Source organism: Epithele typhae (genome assembly GCF_022376455.1).
Source record: "Epithele typhae strain CBS 203.58 chromosome Unknown BXZ73scaffold_37, whole genome shotgun sequence".
In the NCBI taxonomy this organism is placed as follows: domain Eukaryota; kingdom Fungi; phylum Basidiomycota; class Agaricomycetes; order Polyporales; family Epitheliaceae; genus Epithele; species Epithele typhae.
This window is the reverse complement of record NW_025954228.1, coordinates 320,664-348,136: the sequence shown is the minus strand read 5'-3', so window position 1 is coordinate 348,136 and position 27,473 is coordinate 320,664. Positions and strand designations below refer to the sequence as shown.

At 57.3% G+C, this 27,473-nt stretch overlaps 6 protein-coding genes across 6 annotated transcripts; 4 read left to right on the top strand and 2 right to left on the bottom strand.

The window, feature by feature from the left end:
* Positions 1–21: 21 nt before the first annotated feature.
* On the top strand, positions 22–849 carry BXZ73DRAFT_91051 (uncharacterized protein; the record flags this gene model as incomplete). Its single annotated transcript, XM_048025839.1, has 4 exons — positions 22–33; positions 59–157; positions 264–566; positions 634–849. 4 exons carry the CDS (start codon positions 22–24, stop codon positions 847–849), a joined length of 630 nt encoding a protein of 209 aa, XP_047876200.1.
* Positions 850–8,448: 7,599 nt separating this feature from the next.
* BXZ73DRAFT_78927 (uncharacterized protein) lies at positions 8,449–10,291 on the bottom strand (the record flags this gene model as incomplete). Its single annotated transcript, XM_048022964.1, has 8 exons — positions 8,449–8,598; positions 8,784–8,822; positions 8,860–9,123; positions 9,171–9,258; positions 9,469–9,573; positions 9,719–9,858; positions 9,904–9,940; positions 9,990–10,291. 8 exons carry the CDS (start codon positions 10,289–10,291, stop codon positions 8,449–8,451), a joined length of 1,125 nt encoding a protein of 374 aa, XP_047876199.1.
* Positions 10,292–11,250: 959 nt separating this feature from the next.
* BXZ73DRAFT_78926 (uncharacterized protein) lies at positions 11,251–12,954 on the top strand (the record flags this gene model as incomplete). The annotated part of the gene is made up of 3 exons (XM_048022963.1): positions 11,251–11,269; positions 11,346–11,560; positions 11,614–12,954. The coding sequence occupies 3 exons, from the start codon at positions 11,251–11,253 to the stop codon at positions 12,952–12,954; spliced, it is 1,575 nt and encodes a 524-aa protein (XP_047876198.1).
* Positions 12,955–14,046: 1,092 nt separating this feature from the next.
* Positions 14,047–16,331, top strand: BXZ73DRAFT_49684 (P-loop containing nucleoside triphosphate hydrolase protein; the record flags this gene model as incomplete). Its single annotated transcript, XM_048020296.1, has 4 exons — positions 14,047–14,505; positions 14,564–15,251; positions 15,305–15,463; positions 15,517–16,331. 4 exons carry the CDS (start codon positions 14,047–14,049, stop codon positions 16,329–16,331), a joined length of 2,121 nt encoding a protein of 706 aa, XP_047876197.1.
* Positions 16,332–16,903: 572 nt separating this feature from the next.
* Positions 16,904–18,116, bottom strand: BXZ73DRAFT_49786 (mitochondrial carrier; the record flags this gene model as incomplete). Its single annotated transcript, XM_048020316.1, has 4 exons — positions 16,904–16,943; positions 16,996–17,421; positions 17,517–17,810; positions 17,878–18,116. The coding sequence occupies 4 exons, from the start codon at positions 18,114–18,116 to the stop codon at positions 16,904–16,906; spliced, it is 999 nt and encodes a 332-aa protein (XP_047876196.1).
* A 5,597-nt stretch (positions 18,117–23,713) lies between these two features.
* Positions 23,714–25,511, top strand: BXZ73DRAFT_91048 (3-hydroxyacyl-CoA dehydrogenase; the record flags this gene model as incomplete). Its single annotated transcript, XM_048025838.1, has 8 exons — positions 23,714–23,768; positions 23,827–24,056; positions 24,336–24,554; positions 24,619–24,703; positions 24,805–24,872; positions 24,937–24,957; positions 25,010–25,089; positions 25,361–25,511. 8 exons carry the CDS (start codon positions 23,714–23,716, stop codon positions 25,509–25,511), a joined length of 909 nt encoding a protein of 302 aa, XP_047876195.1.
* Between the last annotated feature and the right edge of the window lie 1,962 nt (positions 25,512–27,473).

Sequence of the window (27,473 nt, the reverse complement as noted above, 5' to 3'; positions counted from 1 at the left end):
CGTCGCATGGTCTCCAAACACATGGAAGACAAGGTGCGCGCGCTGCCCAACTGGCCAGTGTACTCCATCTCATCTCCCGCTCGCGCGCAGATTCTGCCTCAACGCCAAAGGCCTCCCCTACAAGACCATCTGGGTCGAATTCCCGGACATCGAGGCCGTCTGCACCCAGATCGGCGCCGCGCCCACCGGCAAACAGCCCGACGGCTCCCCCATGTACACCCTCCCGTGCTCCACGACCCGAACACGGCGCGACCGTCTCCGAGTCCCTCGCCATCGCCCGCTACCTCGAGCGCACGTACCCCGGCCCCGTCGCGCTCATCCCGCCCGCGCTCGACGGCCTCGTGGGCGACTTCCAGAAGGCGGTCTGGGCCGCGTTCGGGCTGCCGATGATGAGGCTCGTCGTCCCCGCGGTGCACGCGACGCTCCGCCCGGGCGCCCGGCCGTACTTCCGCGCGACCCGCGAGGCGCGGTTCGGGCAGCCCCTCGAGGAGCTCGCGCCCGCGGGGAGCGCGCTCCGCGCGGAGTGCTGGCGAAGACGCGGGAGCGGCGGGGGTGCTCGCGGGGTGGTGGGACGAGGAGGCGAACACGAAGGGCCTCGTCCCGCGCGCCGCCGAGGAGGCGGGTGCGGGGGAGAGGACGCTGCTGGTCAGCGACGCGCTACCGGTGTCGTACGCGGACGCGATCATGGTCAGCTGGCTGTACTGGTTCAGGGAGTGCTTGGGCGAGGAGAGCGGGGAGTGGAAGACGATGACGGCTTGGCATGGCGGGAGGTGGGTGAGGCTTATGGCCGCGATGGAGAAGTACGCCCAAGTCGACTCGGGAGAGAGCGTTCAACTGTCAAAGTTGTAGCGGCCAGAACGACACGATTGAGTGTGGGGTACTATGAAAACATTGTATATGGACACGATTCGTCGGCTCCTGCCGCGCCCTTCGGACACGAACAAACACACCGATCGGTTTTGTGAACACAGAACGGCGACGACAGTCAGAGCGACGACGACGCCCCCGCCAAGTTCAAGACAGACAAGGTCCAGCGATGGCCACGAGAGCCCCTGGACGACAAGAAAGATTGCACCCGAACACCGACCAGCAGGTTCTTGGTCTCGTTCGCGCTTGGCTCTATCCCGCGTGCATCGGCCGCACCCTCAGATGATGGTGCATACCGTTGCGCAAGCTGTGAGTGTTGAGACGGTAGCCTCACGCTAGTGGGCGCGACATCTCACCTGTAGCTTAGTAGAGCCTGTTTGAGGTCTCGCACGTAGTGTAGTAGTAAAAGGAACTGTGTATTAGCAGGCCGGGATACTCGGGTATTTATACAGGGTACGAACGAGTGGCTGGTGCTACTGTACAGTACACGAGAGAGGCTGAAACGAGAGCAAAGAAACGGGGCTACACTACGGTATCATAGAGTAGCTAGAGATAGCTCTCTGGAACGGGGGATGCACGATCGGAGACGTGCATGCCATGCAGTGGCGTTCCGTAGAGCGCGCCATACGGCTAGACGCTCTTAGGTAAGCCGAGCCGCTCGGCGGCCCGTGGCCGAGTATGCCGAGCGTTCTCACGCGTAGTCCGCGGTGTACTTACCGCGTTCAACACCCCCCCTCGCTGAGCAGCCGTAATAAAGGCGCATCAGCGAAGTAAGACAGAGGCCTAAGGGTGGAATACAAGCCCTAGAAGAGGACGGAACTTGAGGAACTTGTCAGGCCCCAGGTTCTTGGTGAAGAGGTCGGCGGGGTTATCTTCGCCTTGAATGTAGAATAATTCAACCTTCTTCGCCTCGACGATCTCGCGTATATAATGATAGCGAATGTCGATGTGCTTGGTGCGCTTCTCAGTGACTGGGTTCGAGGCGAGGAAGATAGCACCCTGATTATCGCTAGAAAGCGGTACAGGCTCGAGGAAGTAATAGATCTCCTCGAGGACGTTGCGCGAATAGACGATTTGACGTCCAGCGTCGTCTACAGCCATATACTCGGACTCGGTGACAGAGTGCGAGACAGTGTTCTGCGCACGTGACTGCCAGGAGAAGGCGGCGTTAGCCATCTTGACGAGGTATCCAGTTTGAGAGCGGCGAGTTGTAGGATCAGTGCCCCAGTCGGAGTCGACAAAAGCGACCATGCCAAGCCCCGAGTCGCCGTCGTAGACCATGGAGTACGATTGAGTGCCGACAAGGTAACGGCAGATGTACTTGGCCTTGGTCAGGTGATCTTCAGATGGGTTAGCGGCGTATTGCGCTAGCTTGGTAACTGCGAACGAGATGTCCGGGCGCGTGCCGAGCATGAGGTATAGAAGCGATCCGATGACCATTTGGAACTCAGCGCGACGCTCGAGGTTCACAGGCTGGTCGTTGGGTTCAGGAATGTACCCAGCTGGTAGAGGTGTGGGCTTGGATTTTGCGTTCACCATCTTGCAGCGCTCAAGGACGGATTTGAGGTAGGCGCATTGATCCAGATGGATCTTGCGGCCGTCGCGTCTGATCGTCATGCGGAGGAACTCCTTGGTCTCGCCAAGGTCGCGGCACTCCCAGCGCTTCATGAACTTCTCCTTGAGTTCAAGCACGAGCGCCTTGTCCTTGCCGCAGAAGAGCGCATCGTCAACATAGATGATGACGAGTACAATGCGTCCGTCGCTATGTTTATATAGGAATAAACCAGCATCGGTGGAGAGTCGGATGAATCCGAACTCTACCATGGACTCGCAGAGGGCGCGCCACCACGCTAAGCCCGCTTGCTTAAGTCCGTAGAGCGCACGAAGTAGTATGAATACTTGGTGCTCATGCCCTCGGATTTTGAATCCTTCGGGCTGCTCCATGTATATCTCTTCGTCTAGCTCGCCGTATAGGTAAGCCTTCCGCACATCAAGTCCAGTCATGAACCAATCTTCGAGCGCACAGAGCGCGAGGATCAGTCTGACTGTCTCGTAGCGTACGACGGGAGAGAAAACCTTGAAGAAGTCTTCAAGTTCAGTCTGTGAGTAGCCCTTTGCGACTAATCGGGCTCTCTTTCGACCATCTGGTTTGATGTCGAATACCCAGCGGTTCTTGACAACCTTGCGGCCTTTCGGGCGGTCGACAAGTTCGAATACATCCCTGCGCTTGAGGTCTTCCAGCTCCTCGCGGCAGGCCGCTTTCCATTCTTCTTGCTCGTCTTTAGGTAAGCGAGCGATGTCACGGAGCGTCCAGTTTCGGACGTTTGACGGATCGGGAGTACTATCTGGTGGTACAGCTTTCGCTGCGAGATAGTTTAATAACTCCACTCCCCCTTCGCGGCACAGCTGTGCCAACAGTAGGTCGTCGACTTCAGACGACTCGCCCGAGGAGGATGATTCAAGAGAGGGTTGTTCCACATTTGAAGGTGCGTTCGGAGCAGCATTTCCGGTGTTATGCGCTTCCACTTGCTGATTGGGATTACGATGGCGACTCGCATTTTCTCCAACCATCTTCTTCCATGTACTCTCTTTCTCAATCTCTTGGTAAGTCTTGATGGGGTCTCGTGACTCCCCATAGACGTTTCCTGGACGAACTGGTACTTTCCGCTCACGCGTGCTTTTTCGCGTAGGTTGCTGCGGCGCTTTCGCGCGCTGCTTATCCTTACGTTCAGCAGCCGGTCGCTGTGGCGGCGGACTAGGATCGCGCGAGGGTGGAAGGTCAGGTTCGACTCCCCCTTGCTGCGGTGGCGCAACATTCTGCTGCCCATCCTGTCTCCTTTCTGCGGTTGTGGGAGCACGACGCGGTGCAGGTGCGTCGTCTTCATCATCCGACAATATTTCGTCGCTGACGGTGGGTTGTTTATACGGTCGTCCGACCGGTGTAGTGCCTCGCTTATTGTAGCCGGGGCATCGTGGGAACGAGTGCTCGTCGAAAAGCGCTGATGTCCCGGTAAACACGATATTGTTGGGTGAGCGCATGAATTTGAAGCCGTTCACGCCGTCGGGGTTGCCGATGTAAGTCATAAGCTCAGATCTAGGTGAGAGCTTGTTCTGACGAACGTCTTCAGGCAGATGAACATATGCCCCGCAGCCGAATACGCGAAGGTGATCAACTTGCGGCTTCTCGCTGTACACCACTTCGTATGGCGTGACCCAGTCGTGCCTACGTATCGGGGTGCGATTGTAGACGTGAGTTGCGTGTTCTATCGCGAACTCCCACCATGAATCAGGTAAGCAAGCGTCGTGACGCATAGCTTCAGCCTTTTCCATGACAGTGCGGTTGAAGCGCTCTGCGCGCCCGTTCTGTTTTGGTGTATGAGGTGCGCTTTGTTGGATTTTGATCCCTTCATCGCGCAACATGTTGACGAAAGCGTCGGAGGTATATTCGCCTCCAGCGTCTGACCTCCAGTTCGTTATACGCCCATTAAGTTGATTCTTGATCGCGGCGATGAACTGCTTGGTCGCATGAAACGCAGCACTCTTTTTGCGCAGAAACATGGTCCAGGCGAAGCCTGAGTAGTCGTCAACGTAAGTGATAATCCACTTATATTTGTGATACGACAGGACGGGGAACTCCTTGAGATCGGAGTGTATCGTTTCGAATACGCGCTTGGCGCGAGCGGAGGAGGGCGGGAAGGTGCGTGAGTGCATTTTTCCTTCTGCGCATCCTTTGCATAGCGGCGCTTCATCTGGGAAGATGACGCTGCCAAAACCATCTGTATGGTTTCGTGCGTGCTTCAAGACATCAATTGAGGGATGCCCGAAACGTCTGTGCATAGTCTCATAGTCGAGCTTGAACACAGATCGCGATACAGCGAACGCGTCCTCGGGCGGGACTGCCCAGAGGATGTAGATTGAATCCCCAGGTTTCCTAGGTGAGAACCGTAGTAACGGTTTTCCGTTCGGTTTGACTATAGTAAGCGCGGCTTTATCTGCGCGCGCTGACATTCCTTCTTGTAAGAAGGATCCGAGTGAAATGAGGCGTCCACCTAGATTAGGTAGGTAGTTGACGGGGTGCAGCCGTATGGCGCAACGTTCGCCGTCAAGTGCGCTTGCGGTGTTGATGAGTACTGTGCCGAAACCCTTTACGAATGTTACTCCGTTTGCTGTGCGAACAGGGGTGGATTCATCTTCGAGCGGAGTGAACTCAATGAAATCATTGATATCATGGGTATAGTGCTCGGAGGCTCCGGAGTCGCACATCCACGAGATAAGATTCGCGTAATGCGGATTATCAGGGCGCCAGCGCTCATCGTCGGTTAGACCCATCCGCGCGCGGTCTTTTCCTTTGCAATCTGTACACGCAGCGTATGTGAACTTATGCGCACATAGATCGTCATAGCATAGTAAACTAGCTAATACATGATCATCTACATTACTAGTCTTCGCAGCTGTGAAGAGCGCGTTAGCTAGTTGCAGATCGCGCGAAGGTGCGAGGACTTGCCTCATATACTCATCGCGGTCGGGGCAGACCCAAGAGAGACGACGTCGTCGTCCTCCATAGCGCTCTTGTCGCTGTCGGTCTCCACGCCACTGTTGCTGCCATGATCGGAGGCCCATGTGATGGGCCCGAGGCGCTCCTGGAGGGATAGGCGCTGCTTCTTAGAAGAAGATGCTGCCGCGTTGTCGGGCTCAGTGATACGCGCGCTGAGCGGGATGTCCATGCGTCCGGACGATGTAGAAACAAAGTTCTTGATCGACTGGATGGACGCGGAGACATTCTGCTGGGTGGCGGTGTTGAGTGCCTGGACGATGTCGGGATAGACATTGCGGCCGTCCATCGTGTTAGGAGTGCGTATGGCGTTGGTGCGGATGGTGATTCCGTGAGGGTGAATGTCCATGACGCGAGAATAGTCTGGAGGAGGGATAGAACGAGGGAGATCCGTGATGACGGGACCGGGGAGAGGAGCGCGGAGAGGAGCGCTTAGCTCGGTGATCGCGGGCGACGCGATGTGCGCGCTGTGATCTTGCTTGTTGTACTTCTCCTGTACGCTCTTGCCGGCGCGATTGCCTCGCTTCTTGTTCTTCTTCGCCTGCTGCTGGTTGCTGCCTTGGTTTGGGCGCATTTGCTGCGACTGGAAGGTGGGATCGTCACCCTTGCGCTTGACGGCTGAGATCTTCGCCGCTTGTGGATCCGAGTGAGTGTGTTTCGACTTCGTCCGCTGGTTTTCAAAGCAGCGGATGATCTCCGCGCGGAGCTCGGGGTACTTGAGCTCGGCGATAGTTGCGACTGACATCTTGGAGTTGATGACGTAGTCGTAGTTCGAACTAGGCAGCTTCGATAGTAGAAGCATGGCCTTGATGAAGTCGGGGATCGCGATTTGAAGGTCGGAGAGCTCGGTCCAGGCTTGATCGAGGCGATCGAGAGCGGGGATAGGTGACGAGTTTGATGGGAACGAGGTAGCGAGAGCGGTCTTGAAGTGACCGAAGGCGTTCGCGACCGAGGTCTTGTCGTAGAGATCTTTGAGAGCTTCCCAGATCTCTTTGGCGGTCGTCTTGGTCTTCACTGCAGTTTTGACTGCGGGCGAACAACGCAAGAGGATGTTGCCTTGCGCCTTCTGATCGAGGGCGTCGAAGGTCTCGCCTTTGGTGTCGTCGTTGTCCTTGGGGTTCGCAGAAGGTCTGGTCTTCGTGATCACGGGACCTTGCCCTTGGGAGAGCAGGTAGCACCGCATCTGCGGTTCCCACGACCGGTAGTTCGTGCCGTCGAGGACAGGAACGTGCTGCGTCAAGGTTGAAGACATTGTATGTGTAGGACGATTTGTATTGGAAGATAGTGCGATAAGTTCTGTATGAAGACAGAAATCAGCATACGTCCCAAAACGGATGAAACGCAGCCGTTACGGCGCGAGATAACGCTTTGATGCTGACGCTCTGAGTGAGTCCTGCAGCGGATCAACCGCGCATGGATCTGCACTCCGGTCTGCCATTTCGGCGACCTACAGGTAAGCTCAGCGCGCCGACTGCAGCCATGAAGGCGCTGTCGAGCGACACCAGGGCTCATAACCTGTTGAGACGGTAGCCTCACGCTAGTGGGCGCGACATCTCACCTGTAGCTTAGTAGAGCCTGTTCGAGGTCTCGCACGTAGTGTAGTCGTAAAAGGAACTGTGTATTAGCAGGCCGGGATACTCTGGTATATATACAGGGTACGAACGAGTGGCTGGTGCTACTGTACAGTACACGAGAGAGGCTGAAACGAGAGCAAAGAAACGGGGCTACACTACGGTATCATAGAGTAGCTAGAGATAGCTCTCTGGAACGGGGGATGCACGATCGGAGACGTGCATGCCATGCAGTGGCGTTCCGTAGAGCGCGCCATACGGCTAGACGCTCTTAGGTAAGCCGAGCCGCTCGGCGGCCCGTGGCCGAGTATGCCGAGCGTTCTCACGCGTAGTCCGCGGTGTACTTACCGCGTTCAACACATAGGTCCAGAAGCCCTTGCGTCGTCTCTATGTATTAAGCTGCGGCCAGCTATCAGCTATGCGCGCTGTTAATTCAACATTCAGGTGCGGACGCATCGTAAACGCAAGACATCACCAAGTGTCACACTGTCCGTGCGTGACTCACTGAGGGCCTGGCGCTGTCCGTGGGACAGTGGCCAGCTGGGTTTACCGCCAAAATGATCCCACGACGGGATGGGCTGCGGGCTCGGGATGGGTTCGCGCCCGTCTCGGTGGGCGCGGGGACCCATCCCACAGCCCATCCCACGGGCAGCCAACCAGGGCCTCAGTGAGCAATTGAGCGTTGCGAGCTCGAGCCCCGAGAAGGCGCGCGGGCACAAACGTTTGCGCGAGGCCTAGGCGCCTAGCGCATCGCCGGGCGCTTCGGAGGGTGTTTGTCATATTGCGCGCTTTCATTCGAACCAAGCCTGCCGTGCACGTAGCGCTCCAAGTCCCCTTCGACACCTCCTCAGTTTCTTTCTCTCCAGAAGAGCTGCTACTTGAGTCGACGCAGTGTTACGCGGAGCAGAAGGCACTCCCTCCGATGTTAGCTCATAAGAGAGTAAAGGGACAAAACCGTCGCCTCGCCAATACGAACAGCAACCATTTGGTGAGCTCGGGTGACTGACACACAGTTCTTCATGATGTTAAATGGAATATTTGTCAGAAGAGAGACTATCCTCTCGAAACGGCCACATCCCGTGCGACCAGTTGTCGAGATATTGTGGCCCTCGTTCTGGATGAAGCCCTCGAATGTAATCGAACGCTAGTGGCGATGGCTCGGGTGTGCAAGGCTTACAATCCCATTGCTATCACGCGTTTATGGCGAAACCTCCGCGACCTCGAGCCCCTTTTGAGGTTGTTTCCTACATTAAAGGTTGAGAGAGACTCTTTTTATAGCTACAGTAAGGTACGCATCTTCACCACGCCGCATGATCCCAGTATTGTTAATGGTACAGACCGTTGACTGTCACATTCCAGAAGTTAACTCTATCTACCGATCCATCCGAAGAGGACTGGACACGCTTCGACTTCTTTGCCCAATCCGTTAGACAGGTCGACAGAGTTTCTTTCTCTACCTCAATTTGTTGGGAATTCTTTTCCCCCCGTTACGACCGTGACAGGCCCATCCTCCCTCGTCTCGTTCGTCTGGGAAGACTCAATGTTTGGCTCCCTTTCCCCATCATTTCCGCCCTGCTCCCGGTTACTCTGCAAGATATCACCTTCGATCTACCGTTACCCGGTGATCACCCCATGGTCAGACATCCCCTGCGAAATGCACTCGCCGCTCTCGCCCTTACTGCAAAGAACGTCACGAGAATTAGGATTGACGGCGTCGACGAAGAATCTGAACTTGCACCGCTTCAAGCCTTGAAGTCTTTCCACACTCTCGTCGTCACACTAAATGAACTCACTTTCGCATCAATGATCCACTTGGGAGGAACACATCTGCGCTGTCTTGATATCAGATTCCAGACCTTCAACGCCGACCTCGATTACCAGTCGTTTCATGGACGGTTCTGCGCCCTGGAAGACCTCCACATATCCTTTTCCTGTGACGGGTCTCGAGCCATCGGCAAGTTTTTGGAAGTCGCGCGACCACCCTCCCTTCGTCACCTGAAGCTCTCGATCCAAGACCCGTGGAGGTTCCGGGTTTCCTCGTCCCACGCTTTTGGAAGTTTGGCACCTGTAGCAGACAGCATAGAAAGCTTTGTCCTTGAGTCCCCCGACGACTACGATGACGATGTTCCACTCCTGGACATACATATCATCGAACCGGTCCTCGCGCTCCACCGCCTTACCACTCTCAAGATATCGATCTTCCCGATGGTGCTTTTCAATGACGTTTCCCTCGCTGCCTCTGTGTCCGCGTGGCCACTGCTACGGGTTCTTTGTATTGAACAAGACACGTATGATCCAGACAAAGACTGCTACCACGGCAGTCAGCCCCCGGTGCGGCCCACCATCCACGCGCTGAAGATTGTCGCGGAGCGCTGTCCCTTGCTGGAGGAGTTCACTTTCGAGTCCGACTTTCAGCTCGACACTCTACCCTCATCGTTCGCCGACATCCCGCGTCCCCTGGGCCACCGTCTCCACTACCTCAAGGTCGACTGCAAAAAAGGCCTCAACGCGGACGCCAACATGCCCTTGGCCTTCTTTGTGGATAGCCTATTCCCACACCTCCGGCTTCCGCCCCCTTCCCCACTGAAAAATCGACCACAGAGGAGACGTCAGATGTTTTCGACGACGACGTAACTGGGCTGCTTGTCATGTTGCAAGCAGGACGGAAGCAAGCGGAGATGGAAGGATCCAGTAATGCTGGGGGTTGAGACGGGCGCCACGAACGAACCCGGGCGGAAGCTGGGATGGGTGCGACTGGAGACTGCGTGCAGACTGCTCAGCCCTAGGAATCGTCTGTATGCATTGCTTCGATCGCGTCTGTATTTCACCATACTGATGTCCGGCGGAGCACGGAGGCAGCGGTCGACACTTTGGGGATGTTTGGTATTACGTGCAGTGTGAGTAGATACATACAGTAGAAAGTGCATCGCCATACGTCCGTGCATGCACTCTGAAGCGGAGACAGATGATTGGTAGCGCGTGGGCACCCGCAGGCGTACGAGCCGGGACTTGGCTTTCTGTCCATCTCGTCGTTTGTGCTCCGAGTTCGAACATGTGGCTCGCCGCTGCCTGACGTGTTGACCACGTCTGTGCCGAGCTGCGTGCTATGCTCCATCTCCACCCCGCACCCCGATGTCGAGAGTTGCGTCAAGCCAGGCGGGCGAGACTGCAACATGTCTGGGCGGTACATACAGATGTAGTTGCCGACGCGGGCGTCCAGAATCTGGGAAATGATTTTGATGAAGTCGGAGCCGCGAGCGCTGTGCCATGTGGCAGATATTGAAGAGGTCAGCGGAACCATCCACTGTAGTTTCGGTATACTTGCGTATAGTCTCAGAGCTAGTACGTGAATGAGGATCTTAGTGATATGAGGGTGACGCCAGAGAACACAAGGGACTGCTCACCTCGGATGTTAGGACAGCCCACGCTCTACGCACGAGCCGCATGTCATAATGTGCGTCTTCCATACCCATATATTCGCTCAATCGATATGTATCACTGTCGACACCACAGAGCATCAGCAACGTTGAACAACGGGTGCCCACTTCCCATAACAGCGGGGCGCATGAAGGGGGCGGGATTGTGGAAAATTCGACATACCATCATGAGCAAGCAAGTCCAAGACGTGTCGACATGGCGGAATTGTACACTGTGTGTGTGAAGCCGTTGAGGAGTGAAAGAAAGCAGCTTGGTATGGTACGGCGGGACCCGCGCGACTCGGCGCACCAGGTGAGGTCACGGTGTTATGATTGAGTGACAGTTCGCGTTTGTCACTCAATATGCCCATGATCACACGCTTGACTAACACAACAATATTCCTCAATTCTGAAGTTCATCCAGCCACGTCACGACTTGGTCACGACGCGCGAATACGATCCAGAGTCAAGGTACTTCATGAAAAGTTGCAGAGCTTACTAGATACGGGTCACCACTCTAGTGTCGTCGTGGTCTAGTACTATGTGCTTTCACATTTGCGCGGGCCTGTGAGTCGCGTCCTTTCTCATATTATCTCACTGCTCCATCGGTCGCCTTTTCGGCCGTTGAAGTCCTGAACGATATCGGTGTCGAGTACTGATCAATCGCGAACGGGTCACGCCCAAGAAGTCACGGTGACGCAGAGTGACATGTGGCGTCGCCGCGCCGACCTCGTCAAACGTCGTCCTCCGCGGTCCCTTCTCCACTACCACGACGTATGGAAGCAGACATAATTCAATCCGCGCAGCGGGGTTTATATACAAAGCTTGTGAGCCATATTCTTCCATGCCTACCACCTCGCCAAGTCTCCAATGATGTGACATTGATGTGACCTTCTAAATTTTTGATGATTTTCCAGCCCGCAACACGTCGTGCTCTAGATTGTCAAGATATCATAGAACTCATTGCAGATGAACTCGGGTACGGCACCTGGCGCTCCAGAACGCCGGCGCAATCCAGGGCTCTCGCCTCGATGGCGAGAGTATGCAAGGCCCATAGCGTCATAGCTCTTGCCCGCCTATGGCGCAATCTCGCCAACCTCTATCCCCTCTTCAGACTGTTTTATTCTTATAGACAAAAGGAATATGGCGAACCGGTGCGTTCTCGTGTGAGATAAGTGGTCAGGATTGCGCTTACGTTCCGACACAGTCGCTCTCCCGTAACATATCCGATGAAGAGTGGGCGCGTTTCGACTTCTATGCCGGTTACGTTCGCAGTGTAGACGACATTCTCATCAAAGACGCGAAGGCTTTGAAAATATTCACTCACCGGTATAACCGCGAGCGTCCCATGCTCCCTCAACTCATTCGGATCGGAGAACTCAACATGTGCCATCACCACCGTGTCATCGCCGCCCTGCTCACATCGACGTTACGGTCCGTCGGCCTCCATGGATGGAAGCCGTACGACTCCGAAACCAACGCAAGAACTCCCTTGCGGGACACGCTTTCAGCTCTCGCTGCTCGCGTACCGAATCTCTCAAAGCTCGGCATCGAATTCCAGGACGACGACATCGGCGATCAACTCGAGCCTCTCGTGGAAATGAAGGCGCTCGAATGCCTCACTCTCACTGAGCCCCTAGAAATCGACGCTCTGGAGTTCTGCGGAGAGCCACCTTTGCACAGCCTGCACGCGGAGATCGAATTCGCTCCCTCCTTCGACTACGAGCAATTTCACGGGCAGTTTCGCGACCTGGAAACCCTCGGGCTCACCTTTCGTTGTGTCAACTCGGAAGGAATAGGACATTTCTTGCAAGCAGCTCGCCCTCCTCGCCTTCACACTCTCAAGCTGTTTCTCATGGATGGATGGTTGGCGGCCAGAGTCGGATCTTACGCCTCCCTCGCGAATCGGGATCGATCTCTATCTTCCGTCGCCGGAACGGTAGAGACGTTGTTCTTGTACTCTGGTCGCGAGGATGAATCTCCCGAAGACTATGAGGAAGAACCGGCCTTCGACCTTCGCTTCTGCATCGTGGAACCCGCGCTCATCTTGCACCGCCTCACTACGGTCCGGATACGTTTTTGGCCGTCGATGGTGCTCGACGACGCCTCGCTCGCCACTATGGCAACTGCATGGCCACTCCTCCGAGCCCTCTACATCGACCAAGGCACCGACCATCCGGAAGACGACGCCGACACCTCCCCATATCCAACCATCAACGCCCTCAAGATTTTCGCAGAACGCTGTCCCTCTCTAGAAGAATTTGACTTCATTTCCAACATGCGCCTTGAGAGCCTACCTTCATCGCTCTCCGACGTCCCCCGTGTCCTCGCTCATTCCCTCCGCTACCTCAACGTCGTCTGCCGGAACGGCTGCGATCCAGAAGATCACATCCCCCTCGCATTCTTTGTCGACGCTCTTTTTTCGCGCCTGCAACTCCCTGCGGCCTTCTCCGCCGACCGGATTCCCGAGCAGAAGACTTCGTATGCGTTCAACGACGAGATCACCGTGCTGCTCGTCGCGTTCCAGGCAGGGAGAGGGCACATGTGATAGGAGCGCTGCGTCGAGTCCGTGCGACAGGTTTCCTGGCTCTCGAGGTTGTCGATCTCTGGCGTAGCTTTTCTTGCGGCAGACGAAAGTGCACGCGACGTGTACAATGACTCCGTCGGCCCCAGCCTGCCCTCATTCACCTCGCGCTATATTGCCTCATCTCCGTCGACAGCCCACTGCCATTTTCGTCAGCATCGAGGTCGAAGCGCTCACTAACATGACCGTACGCCGTGTGAGAAGGCGCTTCGTGTGCTTGTAGGAATAATTTCAATTATACGTGCTTTGCGAACAACGTTGCCCGCTCAGCCCACATTGCTCTCGCCACCACTCACTGCCTCACTTCGACCAAGGCTGACAGCGGAAATCGCCAAGATGGCGAGCGATCCGAGTTCCGGACCAGACGTCCAGCCATTCCAGAGCGCAAGCGGGACCGCATTGCGGCACAGGAGGAGGAGGAGGAGGCGATGATGCATTGATGCCTCGAGGAGTCATCCTCCCCTCGGAACTTCCAAGCCTGCGACTCTGCGGCGATGACTTTGGCGTCTGTCCAGATAAGGCAACCCATCGGCGTCCGCTGCGCGTTCGCACAGCTTTCTTGGCGACGCCCTCCTCGTTTCAAATGGTGACGACTCGTTTGAAGCCCGCATCCTTGATTCCATCCCCCTGATAGAGCTGGTGACCGCAATAATGGCTGGTCGCAGTACTTGTTCCTTGGTATGTGCGCGGTATCTGATCGGTGGCGACATTCACTAATGGCACGCCGCGATCATCCAACTCCGCCGCGCCACGCCTGAACCTGTCCCCTCACAGCCCCGAGTCCTCGCGGCAGCGAACGCTCTCAAGGTGACTCCGAGTTCTTTATCAATTTCACCACTCACATCGTGGCGTGGCACAGTCGTGGCCCATCGCCGAGCAACTCGTGCGATGGGAGTCAGCGTTCGACCTTCCTTTGCAGTGGTTCTCCCGAGCCGCGGGGAGTCATTGCAGTGTCGGAGGAAGCCACCGCCCCACAGGGCATGTCATATAAGAAGATGTGGGTTGATGATGGCGATCAGCAGCTTGTCTTCCACTCGTCTTAGTCCTCACCGAACAATGGCCGCTCTTGCTACCACCGAACACATCGAGGCGTCAATCTCCGCTGAGCCTTCCACCTCTACGGCAGAGTCGACTCCCTCGACCTCCTCTACCGGGGCGGACACTGCCTCGACAACTCCTTCTACTCCCGCCGAGCCCTCCGACTTCCACCTCGATATCAAGTATGTCGACTCGCGATACAAGGAAGATCCCGAGGGATGGGAAAACGAAGACACCCCAAACGCGGGCGATGTCGCCGCTGAGCTCGTTCAGCCTCTCGGGATGGAGACGAGCGACGAGTCGTGGGACGGCTACTGCTTTGTTGTCGTCCGCAAGCACCCTACGCCTGAAGAGAAGGCGAACGGGAACCGCCAAATCAGGTTCGAGATCGTCCTCAAGAGCCGGTATCTTGTCCAGGCCTGTCAAGAGGTCATGGGTGACCTCCCTGGGATCTCATGGACATCACAGCCTGTCACGGTATGCGTGATCCTGCTTGACTTGTCGCGTACCGTTGGTGACGAGATAAACTCCGCAGCTCCGACCTCAGCTACTCCTGACCTTCTTCCCCAAACTCGAGGCGTACGAGAAGGAGCAAGCCCAAAAGTCATCGCTCGAGGAGACCGAGGAGCGCATGCTCGCCTCCATTCGCGTCCTCACCAGCTATCTCCGCCAAAACTACCGCCAGACGCTGACACGCATCGCGAGCCTCCTCTCGAACGGCGAGATCACCTTCGACCTCCTCTACGCCGTCCTCGTCCCGGGAACCGTAATCGTCAGGCGAGACGCCGTCACGCGCGAGATCCGAGCATTACGGCTCCGCTCTGCTACTAAGGGCGTCAACTCGTGTGGGCAGCCCTTGTACTCTGTCGACTGCGAGGGTCTCGAAGCGTCTGGCGCGGATGCCGACACTGACGGGGAAGACGGCATCGGCTGGACGGACGAGGACAAAAGCACGGTTCGGTTCGGGTACACGCGGAGCGTCACGAACATCCGCCACTTCACCGGCGTCGAGAAGATCTCCACGCTCAGCCTGTTCCCGCTCCAGTACCACCCCGACGCGGGGCGTGTGCGGGAGGCGCTCCTCGAGCGTGCGCGCAAGTGGGCGGCGCTTTCGAGTGTGCATCACATGCACTTCAAGGGGACCGCGGCGCGGCGCGAGTGGGTGCAGAACGAGCTTGTTATTCGGAGGTTCACCGTCAAGTCGCGGATCATGATCGACAAGGGTGAGTCAGCAGGGTGCCTCTGCGAGAACTCGTTGACCGAGGAGAGCGTTCAGGTAACTTTGAGAGGAATGATCCCAACTATGATCCCCCGGCTCCTGAACGAATGCTCCCTCTTGTCAGCGGCAAGTCGGGTGTAGAGTCACTATCGGACGACGATGCGCTCCTTGCCAGCCCCGTCCTCTATGGGTACAGCTTCTCCGACAAGCTCTGGTGTATGTCCTCTCTTCTTCTCCGCTCCTTGAACCCGGCTCAACTCCGTCAACAGTCGAGTTCTCCGTGAGCCACGTCTCCGAGATCGAGTGGAACGACGAAGCGTTCACAGGCCTCATCCTCCCCTCCGAGCGCAAGTCCCTGCTCCTCTCGCTCATCGAGGCGAACGGCAAGCTCAACGAGAGCGCCGCCTTCGACGACTTCGTCCGCGGCAAGGGCCAGGGCCTCGTCATCAACCTCTTCGGCCCGCCCGGGGTGGGCAAGACGATGTCCGCCGAGGCGACGTCCGAGCACCTCCGGCGCCCGCTCTTCGTCATCGGCAGCGGCGACCTCGGCACCACCGCGTCCGAGCTCGACGACAAGCTCGAGACCACGTTCACGATCGCGGCGTGCTGGAACGCGGTGCTGCTGATCGACGAGGCGGACGTGTTCCTCGAGCAGCGCTCGCTGCACGACATGGAGCGCAACGCGATGGTCGCCGTCTTCCTCCGCCACGTCGAGTACTACCGCGGCATCCTCTTCCTCACCACGAACCGGATCACGACCTTCGACGAGGCCTTCCTGTCGCGCATCCACGTCGCGCTCCACTTCGCGGAGCTCTCTGCCGCGACGAAGCGCGCGATCTGGGCCGCGTTCCTCGCCAAGATCGGGCTCGCGCAGGGAAAGGTGGACGACGCGCGGCTCGACAGGCTCGCGGCGCGCGACATCAACGGGCGGCAGATCAAGAACGCGTGCCGGACGGCGACGTCGCTCGCGCTGTCCCGCGGCGAGACGGTCGGGTACGGGCACCTGCAGGAGGCGCTGGACGCCATGGAGGAGTTCGTAACCGAGTTCACGGCGCTGCAGTCGGCGGAGAAGAAGGCCGCATGACGAGCCCATGGGTCCAGGAGTTTTAGTACTCGGACACGGTCTGTGGATCCCATGTCTGTACACCGGACGCTACTCCCGCGCACACCTTGTAATTTTGTTCATACCTGTATCTGTGCACACATACCTCCATTCTCGGAGTGAGACAGATTGTAGTATCATCATGGCTCTATAAACATTCTAATTCGAACGCGATACCGACGAATGATGCACTCTACTTCATGAAACTAATGCCGTCACACCGTTGAAAACCTACTATGGCCGTCTGGCCATAACGTGGGCGGGCGGTGGCACAGGCGAAGAAAAGTCTTGCGCAAGCTGTTCATTCTCTTCCGCGTCATCGCTGCGCTGCACGACTGCATCGATATTGGTGCCGACACTTGCGATGGGGCGACGATCATATTTGCTTGGATAGGCGTTGGGATGCCTGCCCAGAGCAATTAATCAAAGGCGCCAGAAGACAGCTATGTCGAAGCTAGTCCGACATGTCCCATTAACGTGAGCACATAGTACAAGATCAAATGAACTTCAATGGGCGGTCATCAGTTATGGACCCAAGTGGGCCGAAATACATCTCAATTTCTAAGATACAGTCGCACTATTGCGCGCTCAACCCTGCAGATGCGCTTGTCAGCGTCGTTTTCGCTGTTGACATCAGAGCACTCACCGCTGCTTTACGAGCATTGTGACACCTTGGCTCATGATCCCCTTCAGGATCTGCGCGCCCAGCGCCCGGTACAAGCCTGCCCATCCGTCGCGCTCCACCACCGACGTCCAGACCTCGGCAATTGTCGGCACCTTCGCAGCATTGCCCTTGCCCGCCGCGGCTTGTACACGGACCTTGGCAAGCAGGAGTGGATAGAGAAGCGTGACGGCAAGTGCGTTTGCAGTTGCTCCGCTGAGAAATGCTCCGAGAGAGGACTGGGAAGAGGAAGAGAATCGGCGGAGGGGGTGAAGGTGACTGAGGAGCTGAAAGAAGAGGAGCGTGAGCGCAGGGGTGAAGCAGAGTGGGAGCGCTGGGCGGAAGCCTGTGAGCACAGGAGTCTTGTGAGCCTGTGTGGGGAGCGGGGAACAGAGCGAGTGTGCTACTTGCCTGCCCAGAAGGCGTCCAGGCCCTCGTCCTCGTATATCTGCTTGACCACCTGCATGAAGCCACCACCGTTACGCCATCGGCCTGGAGGCGGGCACGCAACGTTGTCGGGGGGGCCGAGAGTGGAGGTCTCTTCGTCCTGTTCGTCTTCGTCGTCGTCTTCGGAGGCAATTTGGAGGCGAACCGTCACCACGTTCAAGGGCGTCGACACGGCGCGATTGGCCACGCCCGCGAGGAATCCCACCGCGAGTTCTGCTGGGACGCCGAGAAGGACGGGGGGCGTGGGTGACGTGAGGGCACGTTTGATCGCCTTGAGCAGCGACACGTCCGATGACATGCGTCGCCGAGCCACGAGGGCATGCAAAAGAGTGTAGAAGTAGTAATAGAGGAAGCTGCGAAGTGAAGGGAAGGGATTGCATTGGCTTCAGGGTTTGGGGCGCATATAGGCAGGGCACTCACTTTGACACCAGCATCGACGCCGTGTCTGCGCCAAGCCCGTCATAGAGACCGGCGAGTCCTTCTGTGCGACGGATGTGCATGAGAACGAGGGAGAGCCCGCGGAGCCCGCGCGTTCGCCGCGTGTTGGAGGTTTGGAGCCGTGTCGCGACGAGATCGAGGGGGTAGGAGATGGTGTTCGCGGCGGCACTGGCGAGCGCACCGCTGCAGGCCTGGACGAGCGGGGGGAGTGCGGAGGTCATCGAGAGATGCTCGGTATCCAGCAGCGGCCCCAGGATGGTCTTGAGTGCGGCAAGCGGTGGGGTGGGCTATGACGTCGCTGCCGTCGGGGCCCATCGCACGTCATGGGCGACGCCCTTGTCGGAAAAAGGGAATCCGTCTTGCAAGGCGGCTATCTGGCAATGATATGGCAATTCAAGGCCACGGTCTTGATCGCGTATTGCAACGACCTTGGCACGCCCAGGTTCGACTGGGATCGATTGCAAGACGGCAAACATCCTGCGACACCATATCAATCAGACCGATCCCCTTGCGACGGCACGGCTATAGTTGAACTCAACCTGCCCTGAAGTCCCGTCGCCTGTCACAATTTCAAAGTTGGACTTCGCGTCTGAGTCCGAGTCGTGTCTCTTGCTCTTTCCTCCCATGCTCTCTCTGTTCCGAATCCGAACTCCCCGTCGTCTCCTGTCAAAGCTTAGAACGTCGTCGGCCGACACCACTTCATTCACCACCAGTGCCTCCCCCTGCCCCGGGAATTATGTTACTAGTTGTCTGTTGCTGCCGTCCGCCCGTCTGTGGAGTCCACACTTGTCCTCTGCCCCCTCCGCTGCTCTTCTCCTCGTATTGACGATACTCCTGCCCTGCAACCCTCCCTCGTGCTTCTGCATCCGTTTCTGTTCCTCTCGGCCTTCCTGGTTAGTCACTGGCGTCGTTCATATCGCGCTGTTCACTGCCGGTCTGGCTCTTGTCCGTCTCTACCGCCCCGCCCCGTTCTCTTTCCTCAACGTCCTCGTCCTCATGCCTCCCATTCCGTCGTCTCCGTTTCTCGTGTTCATGCTCGGTCTCTCGCCTAGACTACCAGGATACTATAGGTTTGCCAGGATCACGTTTGACACCGTCTGGTGTATATCATGTCGACCTTCGTGTAGTAGTTTAGTAAATGCTATTATTTGAGACTATTACAAGCGTGAACCAGTGAAAAGGACGACAGGAAAACGGGGCTGCAAGACTGGAGCCCGAATTGCAAGGTGGACGCCTGGAACAGCCATTTGGCGCGCGGTCTTGCGATGACCTTGCAGGAGAAACTAGTCATCTGGCAAGAACGTTCCAATTCGGATCAATCTTGGGACTATTGCAATGGCATTGGAAGCGCTTGCAAGCCCGATTCAGTTTTTCCGACACTGGCCGCTTGCGTGACGCGCGCATTTGGGTCCCCGGTTAGACTCGATCATCCAGCCGTCATCGTCGTAACCTCCGCTTCCTGGTTCGCGGGTTTTGCTATGTGGTAGCGACAGGATGATGGAGGCCAGTCGAGGTGAGGACAGACTATTCCCGTCGGGCAATGTCTAGTCCTAGAAGCGGGGGTGGGAAAGGACGAGCGCCCGGAGGGCCGTGCTGCCGAGCCGTTACGCCAAGGCAATTGCGCGGCGGGCCCTCCGGACGTCGACCGGAGCGCGAGAGTGTCTCGCCGTGTGACGGTAAGACCCTCAAAGCACAAGGGATTGTATTCGCAAACGGTTTAAACTTTTGACTGTTGTGTGCCCGTGTTTTTTCCCGGATTGAGCGCCCACGACACAACTAGCGGCCGTTGCACATCGGAACACGTTCGAACGTGTTGCACATTTTATCTCTCATTCTTATTTGCTCTCGGTGGCTGGGTGACAGGTGTGTCGGAGGTGGTACACATAGCACACTGAGTTGAGCAAGGTGCCTGGTGCGAGCGAAGTTGCGCGTGAAATCGGCGTCCACCAGTGAGCGCTTCATCACAAATGAGAGTGCCTTAGCCGGGCTTGGAACCAGAAAAGAAAGGTTGGAAATCCGTTTGCGAATACGGCCTAGAAAGGGAGTGGAGGGTGGGCCAGAAAAGTCGACAAGAGTGCGCAGTGGGAGAGAGAAAACCGATAAGGTTCACGCGCGCACGCGCGCGCGCGAGCTCCCACATTCGCACTCCGCTTCAGGAAGCATCTGTTGCAGCGTAGCGCTCGTGCCTCGCTCTACGCTAAACTCCACTCTAACGGCTGGTCAAACTCGTAGGGGAGCACCTGTCCCTCACGGGATATCAGTTTCCCAGACTCGAGTGATCCGGGGGGCCGTGCCGAGTCTCCTTGACTCAAAATCCCACCCACCCCCAACTATTAGTTAAACTACAGGCCTGGTGCTTTCCTTGCAGGGAAGTATTCGACGCCTCTACTAAGTATGGCATACGTCCAGTCTCCCCCCGTATGTTTTCCCCGCCCGGCCCCGTGATGTCCCGAGTCCCGACCCCTCCGCCATCAGAGCCCCGCCCCTCCTGCGTCATTTCCCGCGCCGGCGCCGCGCGCTCTGCCGACTGCCGCCCCATCACTGCCCCGGCATGCCCGGACACCGGCGCCCCGTGCCCCACCACCCGTGCTCGTCGTCCCCAACAGCGAGCTCGCTGTCCCTGCACCCTGCCTCCCCCTCCCCTCCGTTTCCCTCCGTTATTTTTGCAATCTACTTGTATTTTAAATGCGCACCTAATGACACACAATGCAATAGCTACACTTGCCTGAGTGTGCCTGCACTGAGCCCATATACCCCCCAAAATGCGTGCAATATAGGAACATATACAAGCATTCAATTGATCGGCCAAGTTCTGCAACATATAGTTGTAGGTGAGAGCTGCTCTAGTATAAAATCGCAGGTGGATAGCTAGAGGGGTGCAGGTATGATGTCATATGTTATTTCAGAATGACATACTTCACAGTGACATGGCATATACATGTATCGTCTTATATACACCCAGAATCGTACCTAGAGATCATTCAGAGAGCATTGAAAGAAGAAGCAAGTGAATAGATGATGTTTTGGTGAAGATGTGATATGTGTTCAGAAGGGGGTATTGCATTGAAAATGCGGCCTTCATATGTTCTTGTGCAGACCTCTGATCACTTTACATCTTGTTGCGTTACGTTTGTATGTATGTGGAGAGCTCAGATCGTCAGTTTGGTGCTTATCGGTGAAGGATTGAACACAGGCCATGGTATGTCATTATTCTATGACATAGAGTATAGCGATATAACATGTGCTCCGATTATTATTCTGAAAAGCGGAATAGAACGGAGTGCACTTCTGCTAAACGATGCACAAGAACTCTTGAAAAACGGTTGAGAAGTGGTTGAGATATGTCAGGTGAGCTTAGAGTGTGCAAAGTGCTGTAGGTGGTTCGAGGGCGTCCTCTGGACAACTTGCCGCTCTAGACCCATCTGACATATCTCAACCACTTCTCAACCGTTTTTCAAGAGTTCTTGTGCATCGTTTAGCAGAAGTGCACTCCGTTCTATTCCGCTTTTCAGAATAATAATCGGAGCACATGTTATATCGCTATACTCTATGTCATAGAATAATGACATACCATGGCCTGTGTTCAATCCTTCACCGATAAGCACCAAACTGACGATCTGAGCTCTCCACATACATACAAACGTAACGCAACAAGATGTAAAGTGATCAGAGGTCTGCACAAGAACATATGAAGGCCGCATTTTCAATGCAATACCCCCTTCTGAACACATATCACATCTTCACCAAAACATCATCTATTCACTTGCTTCTTCTTTCAATGCTCTCTGAATGATCTCTAGGTACGATTCTGGGTGTATATAAGACGATACATGTATATGCCATGTCACTGTGAAGTATGTCATTCTGAAATAACATATGACATCATACCTGCACCCCTCTAGCTATCCACCTGCGATTTTATACTAGAGCAGCTCTCACCTACAACTATATGTTGCAGAACTTGGCCGATCAATTGAATGCTTGTATATGTTCCTATATTGCACGCATTTTGGGGGGTATATGGGCTCAGTGCAGGCACACTCAGGCAAGTGTAGCTATTGCATTGTGTGTCATTAGGTGCGCATTTAAAATACAAGTAGATTGCAAAAATAACGGAGGGAAACGGAGGGGAGGGGGAGGCAGGGTGCAGGGACAGCGAGCTCGCTGTTGGGGACGACGAGCACGGGTGGTGGGGCACGGGGCGCCGGTGTCCGGGCATGCCGGGGCAGTGATGGGGCGGCAGTCGGCAGAGCGCGCGGCGCCGGCGCGGGAAATGACGCAGGAGGGGCGGGGCTCTGATGGCGGAGGGGTCGGGACTCGGGACATCACGGGGCCGGGCGGGGAAAACATACGGGGGGAGACTGGACGTATGCCATACTTAGTAGAGGCGTCGAATACTTCCCTGCAAGGAAAGCACCAGGCCTGTAGTTTAACTAATAGTTGGGGGTGGGTGGGATTTTGAGTCAAGGAGACTCGGCACGGCCCCCGGATCACTCGAGTCTGGGAAACTGATATCCCGTGAGGGACAGGTGTAGGGGAGCCTCGCGTGAGTCCCATAAAAGGCAGTCACGTGATGGGGATGCCCTCCCCTCGCTCCACTCCCTCGCCCAAACGGGCTCGTTGGGGCACGCCGCCCTCCCCAAGCCCCACGCGCGAGCTCGCGCGCGACCGGTCGCGCACAGGTGCCTCGCGTCTGTCGCCCGCTATATATGCTCGACTCGTTCTCCCGTGTCGCGTTTACAATACCCACTCTCCAGCCGGATCTGGACGCTCTTTGCTCTCTGAAATCTCGGGAGCCGCCACTTTGGCGTCAGCGATGTTTTTACCCCGCGTGTTTCATGCAAGTGGGCCGCCAGGCAACTCTGCTCTTCACCCATGAGTCTGCCCAACGTCTTCATCCATATGCTTAACTCGCATCTAAGCCCACTCCTCAGCCGCCATTGACTCCTACTTTTCAGCTGTCTGCCTCTGGTTTACAAGTGTCGACCCCACGCACCCACTTAGGACGCCCGTGCCGCTGTCCGCGCAGTCCACGGTTGTCCACAGAGTACCTAGATCACTGTACATTGAATTTTAACAGAGAAACTACTATAATTTAAGCCGTTTCATTATTTGATTGCCACATCTCCTGGACCCGTCGCCTGGAGAGCGAGTTGAGCGTCGCGTCTGCAGGGCGGCGCGACACGCCCGCGCGCTGCGTGCGACCAGCCGCGCGCGCACACAGCTGGAGCTCGCGCGCGAGCCCGCGCGCAGGGCTTGGGGGAGGGCGGCGTGCCCCAACGAGCCCGTTTGGGCGAGGGAGTGGAGCGAGGGGAGGGCATCCCCATCACGTGACTGCCTTTTATGGGACTCACGCGAGGCTCCCCTACGAGTTTGACCAGCCGTTAGAGGAGGTTACGACGATGACGGCTGGATGATCGAGCCTAGTCCCCGGTGCGCATTCGCGGGCATCGAGTATGCGAAAGGGCAAAGCAGGAGGAGTGCGACGGGAATGCAGGGAGCTCGCGTCGGAGCTTATTATTATTATTATGATCTGCTTATCCCAATACCTCACAAAGGCGTACAGCTCGCGTCGGAGCGCAGTTGAATCGAATCGGAGACCGACGGCGGCCGGATCACAATCACATGAGCGCGTTCCCCGCCCCAGCACGAGTTGGCGTCGCGCCAAGCCGCGTCGGCGGCGCCAGTGGCAGCCACACACTACCCCTCATCGTACTGTACACCACTCCGCCGGACCACCCTTGACCGACTTGCTTAACGAGGAAGACGCCAAAAAACCCTCCTCTGAACTTCACGCACACACTTTCGTCGCGGCACGATGGCTCTCGCCCATGGAATGCGCAAAGTTGGGGTGATTGGTGCGGGTCAGATGGGTGCGTTTTTACTGGGGGGACGCTTCGAGCAGCGCTTCTCACACGAGCTGTCTTTCAGGACTGGGCATTGCATTTGTGTCTGCGGTGCACGCAAAGGTGCCCGTGCTTCTGCACGATCGGTCTGCGTCGCAAATCAAGTCTGGCCTCGCACTCATGGACAAGCTCCTTGGCAAGGACGTTAGCAAGGGGAAGATGACTCAAGAAGCCGCCAACGAAGCGCGTGACCGTGTCACCGTGGTGGACGGGCTCACGGATTTCAGGCAAGCCGACGTTGATATGGTGGTGGAGGTGAGCAGTACTAGTATTCTGTTTTGCGGTCTTGTCCAGCGTAACCTCCAGCAAGCAAGAAATGATGAAAGGACGTGCCGTACGTTGGCGAGGGAGACGTTGCAGGCCATGCCTACGTTATCTAAGTCAGAGGACCATTCCCGCAGGCTAAAACTGCTAGTGAATGATTTGAGTCCGTGATAAGGGGGTGGTGGAATGAGCCCCTCAACGGTTTCCTCATTGGCCTGCACCATTTCTTACACTCTCGCATCAGTATACTCATGGTATCCCTTTGCGCAGGCAGCAACCGAGAATGTCGACCTGAAGACGAAGATCTTTGGCTCTCTAGCCGCCGAACTCTCACCCAAAACAATCCTCGCGTCCAACACCTCTTCCATTAGTATTACCAAGATCGCAGCATCCACTATTCCAGAAGGCAAGACAGCCGCCCACCCCGAAGCCCAGCAGAGCACTTCGCGCGTCGTCGGCCTGCACTTCTTCAACCCGGTCCCAGTGATGGTAAGTGTTCTGTCTCGGTCTGTGTGCTCACGCTCTTGCTCAGTTGACTTCTTCCGATCTCCAGAAACTCGTGGAGCTGATCGGCGCGGTGCAGACCTCACAGGAGACGCTGGACCGTGCGCGCGCGTTCGCGGTTGCTTGTGGCAAGGGTACGTGTTCGTCCCGTCGTCCCCGAACTTCTCTCGTGTCTCCTTGTTTGAGGACCGTGAGGCCACCGCACCGACGAAATTTTCACCCTTGTCGTGAACAGAGGTGACTTCTTCGCAAGACGTCCCTGGGTTCGTGGCGAACGCGTTGCTGATGCCCTTCCTCAACGAGGTGCGTTCCAACCCTTGACCACACGCGGCGCTATTATGCTGAGAAGCTGGTGCGTCTATTCAAGGCGATCATGTGCTTGGAGAAGGCAAGCACTTCTAGATTATCGCTAGCCGATTCCCGCTCATCTGGACCCACAGGGTATCGCAACACGTGACGACATCGACAAGACTTTCCGATTAGGTATGGCGCACCCCATGGGCCCTCTGCAACTTGGTGAGTGCTTGAAACATCTGGGTGAGATTGCAGATGCCTGACTTGTCTATCCGGCATAGCCGACTTGTAAGCTCTTTTGATTCGATTAAGATCTGTGTTGCTGATGAAAGCCACGCACATCAATGCGACGTAACCACGCCTGCGCCATACCCTAAAACCCTGCTTCGTGCAACTCACTTCCGTTTGGAAATGCACTTCAATCGCGGAATGACCGCTCCGCTCACGGTACGTTTCGTCCGCTACACTCCTCTCCGCCCCATTTGTCTCTCGGGCAGTATTGGCCTCGACACCTGCCTGGCGATACAACGGACGCTCTACCAGGGTACGGGCGACTCAAAGTACCGCCCGAGCGTGCTCCTCGAGCGCATGGTGGACGCGCAGTGGCTCGGGAAGAAGAGCGGCAAGGGCTTCTACGACTACCAGTAGCGGTGTTCGGTCCGCCCTGTCCTCCTTTCATAGGCGCTTTATGCACTCGGGCTCGTTTTCGCAGGTTTCGTCCCTTGATCATCGGACCTGGCTGATCCGTGGCTCAAGCCTGGACTCGGAGACTCGGCTGTCGTGAAGCTCGTCCGAGCGGTGCACGTCTGTTTTTGTCCGCCGGCTGGCAGCGCCGTCCACAGTCCTGACGCCTTCTGTGTCCCGTGGGGGCTACCTCGGAGGTCGTACCGGATCCTTTGAATGGCGGGGACGTAAGAGTCGCACCCAGCGTCGTCGACGTGGCCTCCGGGGACGCGCCCCACGGGCGGCGGATCTTGTGCAGACGATCGCGTGACCAGATGGGTGATCCCCGCGGCACCCGCACCAGCTCCCAGCGCGTGTACGTTTGAATGCCGGAGTGCGGGTGCTCGTGGGGGTGTGCTTGCGCCCCTACGAGCACTCGTATTTCCGGCGGCGCAGCTGGGAAAGATGTAGCGTGGTGGAGGGACCTCGGAAGGGGGACGTCCACCGCACGGGCGCCAGCTCTCCACCCTCCGTCGTGCAGGCGCACCGTCACGCGATGCACGCTCGGCCGCAGCCGCCTTCGATGCCGCTGCTGCTGCTGCGAATCCCACTAAAGTAGACGTAAACCGCGCCGCTGCCGTCCCTCCTCGTCGCTCGCTTGACGCATCTCACCGTCAGCTCGTATTGCCTCTTAGGCCCGCACGCTCCCGCTGACGACGGGGGCCGCTTCCGATGCCGGAGATGAGCGGCTGCGTCGCCAAAGGAGTGCGGGGGCCAAGAGGGGCCAAGATGCGAGCGTCGAGGCACTACGGTCTCGAGCGCGAAGTCGGACGAAGGCACCCCATACCACTCGTGTGGGCGACTTTGCGTCCAGCGCGCACCACGGTCCACGGCCGGGGCCCGACCGCGCCCTTCTATCCTTCCCTTTCCAGGCCGGGCGGCGAACGCCGGGCCCCGCGCTACGATCGGAGGGGTCGTACGACCGCCGGAAGTGGCAGAGGTGGTTGGCGGCGGCGCGCGGCCCATTTCGCCGTTCAACCTGGATCCCGTGCGCCGCCCTCAGTGGAAGGTTGGGCGGCGACGTGGACCTTGGGTGCTTCAAGCAGACGTCGCCGGTCGGCCTGTCGCCCTTCGAGTTTCGAGGCTACGGGTCTGTCAGCCGGAGTGCCGGGGTGTTCTGCGTCAAGTGTGGCTCGGAGCGCGCGCAATCGCCCAGGCTAGCGCACCTGGCTGGGAGCGGCGCGAACGCTCGCGAACGGACGACGACTGACGTCGTTCCTCCGGGGGTCCCCTACTGCGTCATCACCTCACTTCTGAGGGCAAGGGCTAGGGCCCGGCGAGCTCTGCTCGCCGCTGGACTTGCGTCATGCATGGTCGCACCAGCCAGCGGCCCTCTCCGCCTACTTTCCCCGCTCCCCGGCCATTTGGGGGCATGGGAGAAATAGAGCGAGAGCTTCTTCCTGGGACGCAGAAGCCATGGCTTCTGCGTCCCAGGCCGACGCAATTCGGGTTGGTATTCCCGTCTCGACGCCCTCACGCGTACGCGAGCGCGATTACACACTGAGAGAGTGGTCCCGTGCCCATGCTTTGCCGCCTCCCATGCGCCTGCGCGCGGCGTTAAGCGGACACGGACACTGGGGCCTTGAGGGTGCAATCGCATTTGGAGTCCGCCGCTACCCGCGGCCGTCTGGTCGATTCAATTCTGCCTCTATTCCTGTTCAACAAACCGCTTACGGCCCATCGCCTCGCCTTCGCGAAAGGACACCGTCCGGGCCGCCGAGTCCACCTCTACCTCCCTCCCACCCCCGCCGCCGCGGACGGGCGTGGCTTCTGCGCGGTATCGGCCCGAGCGCGCCTTGCGTGGGTGCGGCTGCAACGAGGCCTGGCGCGCACCCCCGGCTTCTGCCCGGGATCGCTGTGTGGCCCCGCCGTCCGCCGCCGCACGCG